This window comes from Lethenteron reissneri, chromosome 36 (genome assembly GCF_015708825.2).
Source record: "Lethenteron reissneri isolate LAM-NWPU_2019-01 chromosome 36, ASM1570882v1, whole genome shotgun sequence".
Classification (NCBI taxonomy): Eukaryota; Metazoa; Chordata; class Hyperoartia; order Petromyzontiformes; family Petromyzontidae; genus Lethenteron; species Lethenteron reissneri.
Genome location: NC_083814.1, coordinates 3,041,000 through 3,059,298, shown reverse-complemented (window position 1 = coordinate 3,059,298; position 18,299 = coordinate 3,041,000). Strand labels below are relative to the sequence as shown.

The 18,299-nt window shown below is 49.7% G+C and overlaps 1 protein-coding gene across 1 annotated transcript; it reads right to left on the bottom strand.

Annotated features, from left to right (window-relative positions):
- Window positions 1-3,569: 3,569 nt before the first annotated feature.
- On the bottom strand, window positions 3,570-11,832 carry LOC133351063 (calcium homeostasis modulator protein 6-like). Its single transcript, XM_061565975.1, has 2 exons — window positions 10,760-11,832; window positions 3,570-7,150 (listed from the first exon to the last, which is right to left on the bottom strand). Exons 1-2 carry the CDS (start codon window positions 11,378-11,380, stop codon window positions 6,758-6,760), a joined length of 1,014 nt encoding a protein of 337 aa, XP_061421959.1. The 5' UTR covers window positions 11,381-11,832; the 3' UTR covers window positions 3,570-6,757.
- Window positions 11,833-18,299: the final 6,467 nt, after the last annotated feature.

The window sequence follows — 18,299 nt, the reverse complement described above, 5'->3', positions numbered from 1 at the left end:
CCGGTGCACGGGCGCCTCGATTCGACTCCCTTTCAGTGCTCGCACGCGCTCCGAATCGCGTCGTCAGATTACACTCCCGCTCAATGCTTGCGGGTCGATTCCTCGATTACTAAACATTGCGGTAGTGGCAGGTTGGGAGAATCGATACACCTGCCGATTCCTGGATCGCGTTGGGCTTTTGTGTTGACATCGCTCTGGTGGCGATATGCGTCGCTATTTTGATATAAATACGATTTTGATTTAAATTGTGATACTAGTTCATATTAGTCTCTTGATATTACACTCAAAATTTAAATTACGCTTAATGTTACGCTCAATATTGCGCTCAAAATTAATATTACGCTCAAGAGAATAAAATTCAATAAAAGAAAAATTAAAAATAAAATAATATTATTTTATTTTTTATTTTATTATTTTTTATATAATTTTGTTTCCACGTGACTTTACCGAAAGAACCAAGAATATTGAGCGTAATATTCATCGTAATATTAATTTTGAGCGTAATATCAAGAGACTAATATTAACTAGTATAAAAAAATAAAAGATAATAAAATAAAAATTACAAATTTAAATAATATATTTTAAGTAATATTTTTAATTTATTTATTATCTTAAATTTTTTTATTACATTTTCTATCTAAGTGACTTTTCCGAAAGACCCAAGAATATGAATTCCTGCAGTCACGAAAGTTTGAAGTAAAAAATTACGCGCAATATTAATATTAAGATTAATATTAGGCTCAATATTATTACGCTTGATATTAATTATCAACAATACGTTCTCCAATTCACCACATGCGTCACATAATAACGAAACAAACAATGTCAAGTTTACAGGGAATGCATTATTTGCTCCGCTGTGGGTCTCCTGCTTCTACATACTATTAACATTCCCTCCCTTTGTTAATGCTACCCCCTCCCTTTGATGCTGCTAATCCTGCATAATGCATGGGCATAATATGACTTTGAAACCCCCCAGCCCACCTCCTACGCATTTCCCATAAATATGCTAAATTCCTCTTGATATGCAAATTATTTTGTCAAGGCGCTCTCCCCCCCCCTCCAACCCAGCTTAAAAAGACGTTCCAAGCCTGGGGTTGTCATTCAGACTCTGTCTTCTCGACAGACCTGTTCTTCACCTGAGGACGGCTGCTTGCGTTGTGGCCGAAACGTCGTGAGAATTATTTTATTATATTTTATTTTTATTATTTTATTATTTCCCTTCTACGTGACTTTACCGAAAGAACCAAGAAGATGAATCCCTGGAGTCACGAAAGCTTTAAATCGAAATCTAAATTGGTCTGTCATGAGGTAGGGCACTGATAAAGGGTTGACAGGTACGCCATTGGGAGCTATGCACTTTTCCATTGAGATTGAAACCTAATTTCTTTAGAACTCCTTTTTGTGTTTAGCTTGATGTCCTTCCCCCACACATCCGATTAGCGCGGTTGACTACGCCCAGTACGAAAGAGGTTCGATCCCGACCCTGACGCCTGTTTTTTTGGAGTTTGCGTGTCTCTCTTTCCCCTTGGTGGCGTGGATTTTTCTCCGGGTCCTCTGGTTTTTCCCTCCACATTTAGAATCGTGCCTTTAGAGTGTTTGCTATACATGTCCACGTGATGAGCCACTTCGTTGAGCTATCATTTGTGGTCAGGTCACTTCTGAAAAAGAGCTACGTAGCTCAGTGGGGCTTTACCTGGTAAAATAAAACCTTCGTGATTGACTTTAACATCATCATCATGACTGAATCGAGAAACCCCTTTGTGCAAAAGAGATTGAGACAGTAAGATGATCTGTTAATGGGTAGATGTCGCAGAAAAAATGAATTCCGTGTGCACACGCCAATGGATGACGCAATCACCGAATAATCTCCTCGACAGGACTAATCGGCGGTGATGCGGGAAACCCGATATTGCGCGTCCCATTCGGGATATTACTCCGCTGCAGTCAAGTATCACGAGACGGTAATGGGACTGGAAGCAGGAAACTCAAATGTTGAATGGATGGAATCCATTCAACATTTGAACAAGGCACAGCGGAATAAGGCGCAAGACGTGGATGTGGGATTGGCACTTGTCCACAGGTGGAGGCACGTTATTTAAGCCACTATGCGTCCATGTTTGTACAATACTGTATTCGTGTTGAACTGATGGTATTCGAATTGCCCCGTCACTGATAATACAAATAATACAAATGTAAAATTACTTATTCAGGAAGGCATCACTGTCCCAAGGACATTTTTTAGGAGGGTCCTACATTGGGAATTTATTTTAAGATATTTGCAACCAATTTATGACGAGTGTTTATATACATGTGTGGGGGAGGGAGCGGAGCACCTGGAGAAACCCCGCGCCTGCAAGGGGGCAACACTCTATCCCCGTGCAGATGGAATAAACAGATGAAAAGAATATCTCCCGTTTCTCGATACAGAACTTGGCGTAATAAACACGTAATGCCCAACAAGTGTGCGGGCCGAGCAGAAGTGTCGCCATGTTCGCTGAACAAACAAAACACCACCAGCCTTGCTGGCGCAACAAAATAAAACCACGTCTTTATATTTACGGCTGCTCATTTTAAGAGCACGGAGGAAAGTTGCCATGTCTACAAATAACGCTTTCGTCAGAACGCTGTGTTTATTAGCCCCGTTCCCAGCTCGGTATGTTGTTATCTCGTCAACCTTTAGCACCTGTGAGCAGCTGCATTCTCCAACCTGGGGGCTTGCGTGGCTCTCTGCGACGTTGTTCTGTGTCAGCGCGTAAAGGGCTGAGGCCAGTTTGGTACACGAGCTGTCCGCTTTGTTATTTACTGCCTATTAAGTGCGTAGTTAGGGCGGGGGGGGGCGCAGTGATTAGCGCACTGCCCTATGCACCCACTAAATACAATGTTAAGTCTGAGCACAAGGTTAAGCTTAACTATCACTCTTTCTGAATTTTGTCAGGTAAGGCCCACTGAGCTATATAGTTATTTTTCAGAAGCGACCCGGTTGTCACAAATGAAATCTAAACGAAGTGACTTATCACGTGGAAATTCATAGGAGCCAAATACTCTAAACGCACGTTTAGAAATGTGGAGGGGAAAAACCGGAGGACCCGGAAAAAAATCCACGCGACCACAGGGAGAGAGACACCGCAAACTGCAAATATACAGCAGGCGTCAAGGGTCGGGATCGAACCCACGACCTCCTGTATGACAGGCGAGGGAGTTAACACCTCGCCACCGCAGCGTTGAGTTTGGTTTTTCGGCCACGACTAACAGCGGTAGTGGGTGATATCAGAAGCAGTCCTACCTCTCACCGACCCTTTCACCGACTCGCACTGACCAGCGTGGAGAGGTATTGCCAAACAATTCCCCATGACTGACGCGACGTGGTTAGAAGAATACAAATGTTTTACTTTCGTACTAAGCCACTAGAATTTCCACACCATTGGCTCAGGGAGCGCGGAATTAATCGACTTGAGCACCGCCCATTTCTCGTCATCGCTGGGAGACGCTTTTGACGGTCTTTTCATTTATTTCATTTCATTTATTTGGTATAGCCCTGTGAGCCATGCGGCTTTTAAGTCGGGTGCAACCGTAACAAACAAAATATGAACGGAGAACATCTTAAAGCGACGACGCGCAACAGAAACATCCTGGATAAACCAGCAAATCTTTTTTTTTAAACAGCTGTGTGTAACAATCCCAGTGTGATGCAAGTCAAACAATAACAACCATAATACAATTTAGATTAATTGCCCAGGAGGGATAGTTCAACACATTAAAGTGCTGTGTTTTCAATGACACCATTCCCCAGCAGTCGCAGTACAGGCAGCTTCAGTATGTACAGTGTTGCTTCTAACCACTGGCCCGCTTTTAATTTCGCAATGTGAAGTGTTGAGAGAGGATCGACGCTAATTGGGGTCGCTCGCTTGTCAAAGCCCCTTCCATCTCTGTATTACGATCCCAATAATAGCAATGGCATAATCCCACAACTGTATGATCCTAATAACAAGACTCACTTGAAAGGATCACCGTCGTGACCCATAAACCATGGCTGTACACACCGCTGTAGCGTGGTTGGCATGGGCCCGAGTTAATATAATATGGTATTGTATATTATTCATGAAGTGAATAAACAAAACAAAGTACTCCTTTTTGTATTTATTTTCTTGTCCTTCCCCGCACCTACGATTACTGCGGTTGGCTACGTACGGTGCGAAAGAAGTTTAGCATACATAGGCAACACGAAGGTGCATCCATAAAGGACTTGGAGCCAAAGCGTTTGTCGTTGTGACACCCCACTTTGGAATCTCCTTGCATCCCCTCTCTCAATTTGCTGAATTTACCAAACAGTAAACACTCTTAAACTCGCCATTGATGTCAACTGCAGCCCCATTTGCAACGGTGAGTTGCAACTGTGATTGCATTTATGTGATAACTGCACATGTGTGAGTGTAATTGAACCCGTTGTAGATTTTTATTATAAAGTATTGCTGCTATTTTATGGTTGTTTATTCTGTCGTTTTGCTCTTCATAGCTCATGGGGGTTCTTTCAGTTTAAATAAAATGTATATTAATGTATAGCTGGCATCTCGCGAGCTTTTGCTTGTCATGGTATGCGTTTAGAGTATTTGGCTGCTATGTATTTTCACGTGATAAGCGACTTCGTTGAACGGCTATCATTTGTGGCCAGGGTGCTTCAGTGGGACATTCCTGGTTTAAAAAAAAAACCTGTATTCTCCATTTACCTGTTGTGGCCACACCTGCTGTGTGAAACAGAATCTCAAGTCATGTAACGTGAGCTGACAGCACATGGTCGAGTGACACCATAAGCACAACAACTCCCCTCCTCAAATGTTGAATCCGTGGTCTGTTTTTGTTTTTAAAATATGTACTCATTATTGTTAATTCGTCGGCAAATCCATAACAAATAGCTTCATCCAGCCCGGGTTTTGCTTCATGCTGGTGCATGTGGACATAGACGTAATGATCACTGCCAGAGGGGCTGTGGTTGGCACTCTGTTGCCTCTTGAACTTAAGATGTCCATTCACTGGGTCTCAGAACATCACTAATGATTTCAATTAAGCCACACGTTATGCACATATTGACGATTGGCTCCGTGTTTCGGGTGCGTCACTCACAATCACTGGGAAGTAAGTTAAAGTTTCAGCGAGGAATAAACTCCGCCGATCATCCCTGGGGACCCGATAAAATAAATACTATTATGTGGGGAAACAACAGTCGCCCCTGTCATGGGAATATGGAATTCCCACCACTGGCTGAGTTCTGCCGGTGGAGATGAGTCCCACTCATCACGTGTTTGAGCAAAGAAACGCAGTACACACCACTTTTTAAATCAGGAAAATAACTTTGGTTCATCTATTAATACACTTTATTGTAAATTTGTACCATATTCTTTATTTTTGTGAGTTATGCCACCGACATTAGTTATGGACCAACATTAATTTATATTTCATCATCAGAGATGTCCAACACAGACAGACTTGGGCACGAAACAGCTACCAAATGCAAGGGTAAATACCACAGGACACCTCAATGTAATTTACAATGACTTTGTCTTACGTAAAAAACAATTGCCTTTAAGATCAAATCACTGTGGTGTGGTGCTTATTCCTGTTAAAGGCAATAGGAAATTGTGCTTATTCGACATTGTTAAGGCAGGGGTCATTTCTAGACAACGGCCACTTTTGACCTTTCACAAATTGGGAAGATGAGCACGTGAGAAAGTGCTGTTCCCCTCCTGTGGTTAAGAGGCGGTTGAAGAGATCTCAGGAGTAGTTTACAGAGGCTGCTAAATCACACAGGGTGATGCACTACGTGATGCACTACTGTCCGCTAGAGATCAGAATGGAAATTAATTTGTCTCGTAACATGACGCTGATAGCACAATTGAATATAATGCAGAAAAAAAGACTCACACAAATCTTATGTTCGAAAGGAACCACCTTTCGCACATTTAAATGAAGATACAACACAATAAAATATACAGCTTCGGTGGATCTGTATCTGTTCTGTGTATCCTGGGCTGCCCTACACAGTAAAAACAAGACATTAAAAAAATCACCTCCCAGTAGCATCAACAAAAGCACACTCGACTAATATCACTGCGGTGAGAGTGCCATACCCCTGAACACATCACTTTTTAATAATCAGCCATGGCCTATCTACTGCTGGATGAATGCCTCCCGAGCCGTTGCCTATCTCTTGCGTGGCCACAATCCGTCTCGCTCCTGCACACGAGCCCATTCCGTCCCCCATCCCAGTTACTCGTATCCGTAGTCAGTCCGATGTATTAAACTTATGCGTGTTATCTAACCTACACATTATTCTTCCCGTCATCCCAATGTAAATCCCCATGTTTTCTTAATTCATTACGAGTTTCCGTGTGTCTCATGCGTACGTCATAGAGGGTGATATATCTACCGATTGAAAACAAAAAAAAATTGGGCACGTTGGCGCATTGGCGTTCAGATGGGGGCTTAATTTCAGCCAGGTCTATCCATGTCCATGCCTTGCACACCACCGCATCCACCCAACATGGTTGTGGCTACGAGTCACGATGCCGACTGCAGTCTACGAGCGACCCGGACAAGACTCGTTGAGAAGCGAAGGCCTGGATTGGCGACGCTCAGCATCGCCACGTTCCCGCCACACATGATCTCGTGTAACTCATTGCTTGGGGCGGGGTGCTTCCACCTTCCTCTTGTGAAGGGTAGGAAGGGGCGATCTCTCCGTCCCTCCGCGTCCACCCCTTCCCTAATTGGCGTAGACGTTCTCGGGGTCATCGTACTCCGTCAACTCGATGTCCTTGTTCGCGCACCTGTGCAGCGCGCTGAGCCCGCCGTCCCGACTCAGCACCCCCTGCACGGCGGACAGCTCCCGCCAGCGCGCCTCCACCTGGCGTCGGCCCTTCTCGTCCGCCGTGCCCTCGAAGGCGGCGCGCACGTGCAGGAGCACCGCGCGGCTCTGCTGTTCGGCGAGGGCGCGCGCCAGGGAGTCCACCTCGTCGGCGAACACGCGGCGCTCCACGGCGCGGTAGCGCGCCACGAAGCTCGCCTCGCGCTCGCTCGTCGGAGACTTGCACCGGAGGATGCAGACGGTGAGCGCCGCCAACGCGACGAGCCCGGCGAGGAGGCCCAGACCCACGAGCTGAAGGGGGGGGGGGGGTGGCCGTGACGGTGACGGATTCCGTGTTAGGTTTCGCGGCGGTGGCGCCCGTCGGCGAGAAACGTCGACGGGCGTTGCGCCCCAAGAACAAAACTCGCGCGATAGTTGCGTCACACCGCATAGCCACGCACATGCACACACACAACTCACACACACACAACCCACACACACACACAACCCACACACACACACCACACACACACACCACACACACACAACCCACACACACACAACCCACACACACACAACCCACACACAACCCACACACACAACCCACACACACAACCCAAACACACACAACCCACACACAACCCACACACACAACCCACACACACACAACCCACACACACACAACCCACACACACACAACCCACACACACACACAACCCACACACACAACCCACACACACACAACCCACACACACAACCCACACACACACAACCCACACACAACCCACACACACAACCCACACACACACAACCCACACACACACAACCCACACACACACAACCCACACACACACAACCCACACACACACACAACCCACACACACACACAACCCACACACACAACCCACACACACACAACCCACACACACAACCCATACGCACGCACGGCTCACATGCACAATCACACGCGCATCTTTCACAGAATTCCCCGTACGGCATTGATATTTAGGTGTATGAAGGAGATGTGCGCTACCGCCTGTCGATGTTAATGGTTACACCAGTGGTGAGTGGGAGGGTGAGTGGGTGGATGGATGAGTGGATGAGTCGGTGGGTGGGTGGGTGAGTCGGTGGGTGGGTGGGTGAGTCGGTGGGTGGGTGAGTGGATGGATGGGTGAGTGGGTGGGTGGGTGGGTGAGTGGGTGGGTGAGTGGATGGGTGGGTGAGTGAGTGGGTGAGTGGATGGGTGGGTGAGTGGTTGGATGAGTGGGTGGGTGAGTGGGTGGGTGAGTGGATGGGTGGGTGAGTGAGTGGGTGAGTGGATGGATGGGTGAGTTGTTGGGTGAGTGGATGGGGGGTGAGTGGTTGGGTGAGTGGATGGGTGGGTTAGTGGGTGGGTGGGTGAGTGGGTGGGTGAATGGATGGGTGGGTGAGTAGGTGGGTGAGTGGATGGGTGGGTGAGTGGTTGGGTGAGTGGATGGGTGGGTGAGTGGATGGGTGGGTGAGTGGTTGGGTGAGTGGATGGGTGGGTGAGTGGTTGGGTGAGTGGATGGGTGAGTGGGTGGGTGAGTGGATGGGTGCGTGAGTTGATGGTGAAACCAGTGGTGAGTGGGTGGGTGAGTGGGTGGGTGAGTGGGTGGGTGAGTGGATGGGTGCGTGAGTTGATGGTGAAACCAGTGGTGAGTGGGTGGGTGAGTGGGTGGGTGGGTGAGTGGATGGGTGGGTGAATGGGTGGGTGAGTGGATGGGTGGGTGAGTGGGTGGGTGAGTGGATGGGTGCGTGAGTTGATGGTGAAACCAGTGGTGAGTAGGTGGGTGAGTGGATGGGTGGGTGAGTGGGTGGGTGAGTGGATGGGTGGGTGAGTGGGTGGGTGAGTTGGTGGGTGAGTGGATGGGTGCGTGAGTTGATGGTTATACCAGTGGTGAGTGGGTGGGTGAGTGAGTGGTTGGGTGAGTGGGTGGGTGAGTGGATGGGTGCGTGAGTTGATGGTGAAACCAGTGGTGAGTGGGTGGGTGAGTGGGTGCCGGGAAGAGTGGGCGAGCGAGCTGATGGCACCACCAGTGTCTGCGAGGAGGAATGTCAAAGCCAGGAGGTGCGACGTTTGGGTCTCGAACGAGGTGGGAGACGACAAGACGCAGCCGTGGCTGCTGCGTGTTGCCGAGTTGCCTCAAACACGACGCATGCCGCGGCACTCTGGGCGAAATGGGCGCCGTCAATTCGAATCCAGATACAATGCACAATCATCTTCTTGGTTCTTTCGGTAAAGTCACGTAGCAGGGAAATAATAAAATAATAAAAATAAAACATAATAAAATACAATTCTCACGACGTTTCGGCCACAACGCAAGCAGCCGTCCTTGCGTTGTGGCCGAAACGTCGTGAGAATTGTATTTTATTATGTTTTATTTTTATTATTTCCCTGCTACGTGACTTTACCGAAAGAACCAAGAAGACCAATCCCTGCAGTCACGAAAGCTTTAAATCGAAATGCACAATCAGTGGAGCAGAGCCGTAAATACCAAAGCATGCCGTTATCAGCACCTGCCAGTTCTCTGCACCGCAGTGCTTTATGGTTCGGGCAGAACGAGGTATGCGCATATTGGTTACTCTTTAACTCGTTGCTTTTGGGAGTTCAATTTGTGAAACAACTCGGGCGGAATTTGTTCCAGAAACTGAAAACTTTGATCTCCTTTCTAATATCGATCGAACTCACGACCTCATGTACACCAGGCGAGGTAGCTAACATCTCGGCACCGTGGCACCCCTGATGTGCGCACGCTCGCAGGCGATCTGTTCTGCGGAACTCTGCTGTCTCTGCACGTGCAAAACGCTCCTTACAAAACGTATTGGTCACATGTGCCGATTGCAGGCCTTCCCAACAAAACGAGCCATCCTTACCCATAAGTGCGCGTATCGACGCGCAGTTAGAACTTGTTTCGCACCGTGCTAATCGCGAGCTTCATGTTGGACAGACGGGCGAGGACGTCTATTTCCAGACCAAAAATGAGGTTGACTTAAAGAAAGAAGGCAGCCGTCTCTGGTGTGGGCCAATCCGTTTCAGAGACAATGACATAAATTATCAGAGCACGTTTGTTTGCATGTTCACCACAAGTACGTGTCGTTAATACAGACTTGATGCATTACATCCTCAACACCTCCTGTTGGATTGCCAGAAAGGATAAAAATCTATTCTGATCGTTTCATCAGATAGACGTTGAGTCGACTCACCCCACGTGCCTCCCTCGCAATTGATTCGGCGAATACATTCGTGGGCCGCTTTTGACTTTGCCTATGCCTCGACAGCAGAACAGCGAGTTAAATGTAAATCCACGCCTGCATAAGGATTTTTAAAATATTTTTTCGTGCGCGATTTCGCGGTCAAGTCGGTCGCACTCAATCAGTCTGTTCCTGCTTCAAATTGTTTTTAACACTTCTGAGAATTTTCAACGACACCACAAGAAACGTGGCCTCCGGGCTCTGGAGACTACCTGGAGAAGATTCCAGGCAACGCGTTGATAATGAAGTGGAGACTGTTAGACTTTTTGAAGCTATTAACCTACATTTGTTATCACGTTACAGTGTATCATCCGTTATTTTTCCATTAAAAACGATAGTCGCATTTCAGTGTTAAAAAAATGTTGAAGCACCCTGTATATACATTTCTTAATCGGCTACGGAGATTGAAAAAAAAATGTGCACCGATCGTCCGCTTACTCGCATGCGCGCTCAGCACTTGCACGCATTTTTGTTTCGTCCAGCAATTGGTTTCCACCGAGCACCAAGTGAAGCGACTCAAGTGACCTTCCCGGATGATCTATGCATTGTTCAGCGTCCTCCACGGGACATCTGCCCTCGGGCTCAGAGTCTCGCTCGGCGCCCCCCCCCTCCCCACAATGCCACCAGCCGCTCAGTGTCTTGTTTTACCTGCGACTCGGAGCGTAGCGAGGCGAGGACCTCATTGCGGATGCTTGCTTGCTGCAACACGTCGATCGCTTCCGACAGGAGGATTTTCTCGCACGGAAGTTTGTACAGCAGCTCCGCCACGACCTGGTATTTGAGGCCATTCATGCTGGAGTACTTCCACCAGTCGAAGCCGCTGGTGCTCTGGCCGCACGCGTAGTACACCCCGCTCAGCAGAGCCGCCACGGCCCACGACATCGGGGCCACCAGAGCTCGGGCAAAGACGACGAGAAGAGCTTCGCGCACCCGCGCGCCCGAATCCCTCTCACCGCTCTCGGCGTCGCCCTCGGCCTTTTTCCTGCCGCAGCACGAGCGGCACGAGCCTCGGATCGCCCTCCACGTGTCCACCTGCAGGAAGCAGCCGCCGAGAAACAGCAGCGCGCACGGCACGACCACGGCGACGGCCGCCGCCGTGGTGTTGCTGCCCCCGGGTCTGCAGGGACACACGAAGGCGAGCTCGCCGTACAGCACCTCGCCCACGACGGAGAGGGCCGAGGCGAGGACAGCCCACGCCAGGGTGCGCCGGCGGTCCAGAAAGTCGCACGCGAGCCTCGAGACGCTGAGTGACATCGTCGTCGTTGTCATCGCTGTTGCTGCTGCTGCTGTTGATGCGGCAGCAGTAGTAGCCCAGCTCGCCGATGGGAGCTGTCGTTTGTGCGGAGTGGGATTGTGTGGGTGGGTGGGTGGTGGGAGTCGTCTCGGTGAATGTGTGATGGAGAAGCTGCGGAGAAGCTGCGTGCGGTGGTGGTAACGGTGGTGACGGTGGTGGTGGCGGTGGTGGTGTTGGTAGTGGTGGTGGTGGCGGTGGTGGTGTTGGTGATGTTGGTAGTGGTGGTGGCGGTGTTGGTGGTGGCGGTGTTGGTGGTGGTGGTATTGGTGGCGGTGTTGGTGGCGGTGGCGACGGTGGCGGCTCAGCTCAGCCTGGCACCAACCGCTCCGCTGCGGCTTCTTTTGTGGAGTGTTAATTGCGGGGCGGAGGCTGGAGGTGTTGGGCGAGGTGGGGTCCGTGGGTGTCACAGTCTCGACCGTGACGACGCCTGCCCTTTCCGTGAAGTGAACCGCGAGAGAAATGACAAAGCAAACACAACAGAAGCCCACGTAAGACGTCGTTTATTTTACGTTCGATCGCGTAAATAGAAATGTGTTTTGATTTAAAGCTTTCGTGACTGCAGGGATTCATATTCTTGGTTCTTTCGGTAAAGTCACGTAGAAGGGAAATGATAAAATAATATAGATATAAAACAATAAAAATTACGTATATATGTGAAACTTTTTTCGCACCGTACATACAGCACTTGTACAAACAAACAAAAACACTTTTGATTTTCCAATAACAAAAATATTTTATTTCATCATTTAAATCTTGCCGACAGCCAAGTCGTCAAGTCCCCCCGCTGTGGATGGAGGCTCCGTTTTTTTTGTAGTAAAAATAAGCGGGATATTTCACAACATTTCTATTGACAGGGCGTTAGAACGTTGTGCTTAGTCGCGAGGTCGTTTCACCATGACCCCGGGAGAAAAAAAAACTTTGTTACGATAGCTGCGGGACAGCGATCTTTGTACCCCCATTGCAATGGTAGAGCTACGGGTCCAGCCTCCACGATCTGCAGGCGTCTACCCAGGGCTCGTGGTGGAACGCAAACTCGTGGCTGCTGCACCACCTCACACCTCATTTGAGCACCGAAGACAAAGAGATTGTTAGTGCTGTTCGCGAGGAGCACCTATGAAGGGCCGGCACGGCACACGAGGGGGTGGGTGGGCCAGCACCACGCCCGACCGCCTTTGTCTTCCCAGTGGCGATATTTACACACCGCACCAGGTGCTCATTTCAGGCTGAGTCGACCTAGGAGAGGCCCAGGACCGGATCAGAAAATAGTCACTGGTGGTGGCCGTCAGCGGGAATCGAACTCGGGTCGCCGGGTTCGTAGCGCAGCGCGCTAACCGCTACACGACCGCTCCTAACTGCGAACACAAACTCATACACACACAATCATACACACACTCACATACATACACACACACTCACATACACACACACTTACATACAACAACAACCGCCATTCGCCACTAAGTGGCGGTGACGTCACCACGACGCTTGTGCCAGGCCATGTGCACCTTGAAGCCACGTGAAGTGTCGAACGCTCGCTGGCAGGAGGTCACGGGGCAGACCCAGCAGGTGCCACGGGTCGACTGACTGAGATAACCGAGATGACTGGCTGATGCACCACCTGTGCCCCCTACTGTGCCAACTTGCTGTGCTTTAGCCACCCGGCGCTCCGCTCGTTGTTGTGAGCGTCGCTCCTCCGCCCTCCGTTGTTGTTGGAGGGCGACTGCCTCCAACTGCCCAGTAGTGTCCTTCACGAGCCTCCTCCACAGAGGTCGATCTTGACACCGCTGGTACCAGTCATCGGCAAGTCCACTCAGCTCCACGTCCTGTACCACATCACTCCATCTCTTTTCTAGCCTGTGCCGCGCCCGTTTAGCCCCCTCTATCTGTCCGAACATTCAGACGCTGTCTTTCCGACATACCTGTTCTTCACCTGAGGACAGCTGATTGCGTTGTGGCCGAAACGTCGTGAGAATGATTTTATTATGTTTAATTTTTATTATTTTATTATTTCCCTTCTACGTGACTTTGCCGAAAGAACCAAGAAGAAAAAATCGAACAAAAGCTATTTAGGCATGCTGTGGCTGGGCAGCCAATGCAGCCTTGCCCGCCGGAGGAGCTCACCGATGGGACTTTGCCCAGATTTTTCAAGGATTTGTGAGCTCCTCACACAATCCAGCCTGGTTAAACCCAGGATGGATCGAAGGCAGGTCAGCCTAAATGTTTCTAACCGGAGCTGGTCATGAGCACACTGCCCAGGTATGGGAAACGTTCAACTCTCTCCACAACTGCCCCATCACCGATTGGGAGTTGTGGGGGTGGAGTGTCTGATGGTACAAAATACCCAGGCACGTGCTTAGTTTTGGTGGGGCTGATGGTAAGGTCCTACCTCTTAGTGGCACGCTCCAGTTTCAGCAGCAGCGTCTCCAACTCCTCTGAATGAGCAGCAATTACCAAATCATCGGCATACATAAATTGGTTGACCAATAGGGAGCCATCCCTTGACCGCACCCGGGCATCGATCAGCCTCCCATTATATCTGTACCAATTGGAAATTCCTCCGGTACAGCTATCGAAGGCTTCACGAACTACGTGGTCAAAATAGATGTTAAATAATGTGGGAGCCAGAGGACATCCCTGTCGTACCCCAAGGTGTACAGGGAATGGCTCTGACTCCCGGCCACGTAGTTTTACCCGGGCCCGCTCACCATCATGAAGGTCCTTAATGATCGTGAGCAGAGGGTTAGGGACTCCGAAAGCATGAAGAACAACCCAGAGCCTAGGCCTACTGATGGTATCATAGGCCTTGACCAGCTCAATAAAGCAGAGATGTAGGTCTTGTTGGAATTCCCTACACCTCTGCTGGAGCAGACGGACAGAAAATATGGCATCTGTGCAAGACCGCCCTTTACTGAAACCACATTGGGGCTCTGCAAGCCTCTCCTCAGCGTGCCTAGCAAGGCGATGTTGAATAATCCTTGCCAGGACCTTTCCCGGCACACTGAGGAGTGAGATGCCCCTGTAGTTATTACAGTCTGTGCGGTCCCCAGAGGGGGACCACCAGGGCAGAACCCGTCCAGTGGTCCAGACTGTTGTTATGATGTCATGTAGGGCAGTCTGTGCACAAACGCCACCCTCCCTCAGCATTTCGCTTGGGAGATTATCTCTGCCCGGTGCCTTTCCTGGTCTCAGACTCCGGATCGCCTTCAGTACTTCCTCAACAGATGGCACCTCAGCCAGCCACTCACAGGGGGTCACTTCTTCTTCCAATATTTGAGGCACCGCAGCCTCAGCAGGGTCATCCCCACTTTGTGCCACTTGTTTTCCTAGCTGAGGGATTTCCCCTCCCTCAGGACCTCACAGAAATGCTCAGCAAATCTGCAAACCTGTTCCTGGGAGTCGAAGATAGGATCACCGTTTTTTCCCCTAATGATGGTAATAGGTATGGTGCTGCAGGTTACTTTTTTGATGGAGTTAAATAGTGATTTGTGATCGTGGGCCACTGAGGCAGACTCCATCTCCTCAGCAACCCGCGACCACCACCCATCCTTGCAGCGCCTCACGGCTCTCCGAACCTCCGAGCGAAGGCTGCGGTAAGCCTCCTCATTATCTGATGTGGGATGCTGTAGAAGATGAGAGTGGGCCTGTCGCTTTTTCTCAACCATCCTGAACACCTCCTCTTGTCAGCCAGGGTCTCTAAAAAGGTCTGGACCATGTACCCAAAGCAGCCATTGCCGCTGCATGAGTCACAGTCCTAAACCTCGCCCATTTACCCTCGACTTCAGGAGGAGTGGGGGACGATGCCAACCCCAGCCGCAAGCGATGATGAAATTCACGCTTGCAACTTTCATCAGCTGAGACCAGGCCACTTTATGTTGGAATGGGGTCCTGGGTGTACAGTACACCCACCACCGGAGTGGAAGAATGTCATACACACTCACACACATACACACAACCACTCGGGGCAAGTGCTGTTAGCGAGCACCTATTAAGGATGGCATGGCACGTGAAAGTAAAACACGGGTTGCACCCAGCCCCGACCTTGAGGCTGCCTGCCCCCCCCCCCCACTCGTGCTGGCGGTGACCACACAGCACGAGGTGCTCGTTTCAGGCTCCCACGCCGCTTGCCACCGATGCGTGACCGCCCAGAAGTTAAGGGGCCGTCCATAAATGACGTCACGCGATTTTGGACGATTTGACCCCCCCCCCCCCCTTCGTCACACGGCGTCACAAAAAGTCAGACCTCCCCCTCAAAAATGACGTCACAAAGCTCTGCCCCCCCCTCCCCAAAAAATAAAACATGCTTCAAATCGCTTTAAACTATGTCATTGTAGTGCGTATTTAATGTGGCGCTGCACTCTGATGTTGTAAGAGAAAACATTTATTAAAAAGTCTATTTAATTAAGTAGAACGTGTTGTCTAAATTTATTTAAAGTTGCGAATTTTGATGTGACGTCACATTTCTCAAACCCCCCCCCCCCCTCGTCACACATCGTCACAAATGTCTGACCACCCCCCCCCCCCCTAGGTGCGTGACGTCATTTATGGACGGCCCCTAACGGGATTGGATACTTTGATTCCTTACCTGTGTATCGATAGTTCAATGTTCGTGTGATTTATTGAGGGGCTGCTGTCTTATCTTGGTGGCCTGGGACTGTTTTGTCGTTTTAGCTGCCTTGCCCAAGCTTGATAAATCTGACGCATGCCATAATGAAATCATTATTTATTTCTATTTAGTGACTTGTTTACCATTTTCTTTACTTTGGCACTCCCATCGTTTTTTTGTATCGTTTGCTATTGTAAGCTCGCTGACCAGCCCCGACTGGGATATCTGTGAATTAAAAACAGCATCACAGCTCATCGGATTCCTCCTCCAGAAACAGCCTTCTGCGTGTTCCGTATCACAGTGCACGAATCGCAGAGACGGCGGCAGTAGCATCAGCAGGCAGCAGAGGTCGCAAACGGGTTTTAATTCCTTACCCGTACCCGGCCGCACCAGGGTCGCAAATGGGTACCCGTACCCTACCCGAAATGAGTGACCAACGGCTACTCACCAGTGACTCACGGCCTACCCGTACCCGTACCCGGCCGCACCAGGGTCGCAAGCGGCTACCCGTACCCGGCCGGGTACGGGTAGCCGGGTATCGGGTAGGGTACGGGTATCGGGTACCCGGTTGCGACCTCTGGCAGGCAGGTACAGCGGCAGGCCTGCCCCGAGAAGTCAACAACATCAACACACACACGGCAATCGGATTCACCACTTCAGAGCCGATGTTTTAATCACGTTTTACAGAACATGTTTTTCAAATACTGTAGCTTCCTTCAACTTGCGTACAAACTCGATCGAGTTTTCAAGTGTTCACAAACGGGTCGTTACGAGTAGACGTACATCAATTTGATTTGCGGGTTTTTTTAAATTCATACCAACCACCTTATAGGCCGATACAAACCCCTTTAAATAAATTATCTTGTGGTTTAATTGCTGCTGGTTTACACGAATACAGGTACTCGAACACGACAATGAACTGCTTTGCTACCGCAGGGCACTTCAGCAGTTCGTGTTGCCTCTACAAGCCTGCTATGGTATTAAAAGAAGCATGAAGCAGCACGCATTATTATTATTCAAACCCCGCACTTTACATTTCCAGTTCCTACATTTACGTTAACGGTACTAAGAGTAAACTCACCCAGCAAGGCTGACATGGGTCAGCAATCGACTTTAAAAAGTTATGATTATTGTTATTATTTTAGACAAAACGTCTCAAAAGGCCACTCCGATGCACACGTGTGCGTGCATCGGCGATTCATTTTTTCCGTCACCGTTTCTAACATTAAAAATCAACACGGGGTAGAAGGGGGGGGGGTAGCCGAGTGGCTCGCACTCCACGATGGGCACTGCTGAGGATCCCGAGTTCAGAATCCCAATTTGAGCCACCCGTAAATAGACCACGGAACCAAGTGCAGCCCAACGATGGTCTCAACCTCAAGTCACCGAGGAATAGCACGAAATGAAAACAATTCAGCTCGTCGCTTCATATCGGCGAAGTTCCAGCACTCAACGACGACACGGCATTGCTTTCCACAGACGACAAACTGTCCTTGCTGGGCGTACGGGCAAAGTGCAGGACGTGGTGGGGTGACAGGAGCTTGCCGATCGATATATGTCTTCGCGAGGAGTCCCGTGACGCCATCTCACACGATGAGTGTTAACATTCGCAGCTCGCCGTGAGAGTTCGTCGTGAGGAAGGGGAGTGTGTCGTACGTGTGTATGTATGTTGAACTTCTTTCGCACCGTACGTAACCAACCGTGAGATTCGGAGGTGGCGGATCAAACAATTAAGTAAAATTGCAGCTGCAACACAAAGCCGGTAAGGCGCGGAGGGGCTTTGTGTTTCCCGCAACAGCAGCAACAAAAAAAACCACGGCAATAATTTCGCAATGCGCGATTAAAGCTGACGAAAGAGAGTCGATCCCCTTTGCTGAATTCGTTCTCAAGCCCGACGCGGGGCGACACACGGCAGCCGTAAACGACGGAGACGCGACACTTCAACAAGAAACGCGACTGCAAATTAAAACTGCAACAGCAACTACATTTGTGATGCGATTGATTAGAAAGGCGACGCTCAAAGAGCACACGGCAATTTCAGATTTTTGTTGTTGTTGCTTACAATAATTCTAATGCGGGTAATCGATCAAGACTGCAATATGAGGAACGTGTACCCTGAGCCGGGCCGAGTGTCAACACGGAGCACACGCGGCCGGCACATCTGAGCAAAACTCCACGCAGCCCGAGACGGTGGCGCACGGGGGGGGGGGGGGGTCCTTTAAAGACACAAAACGTCCCCCGGCCCGCAGACTTTCCCCTCCCCCCTCTGCCTGCCAAGAATGAATGGAAAG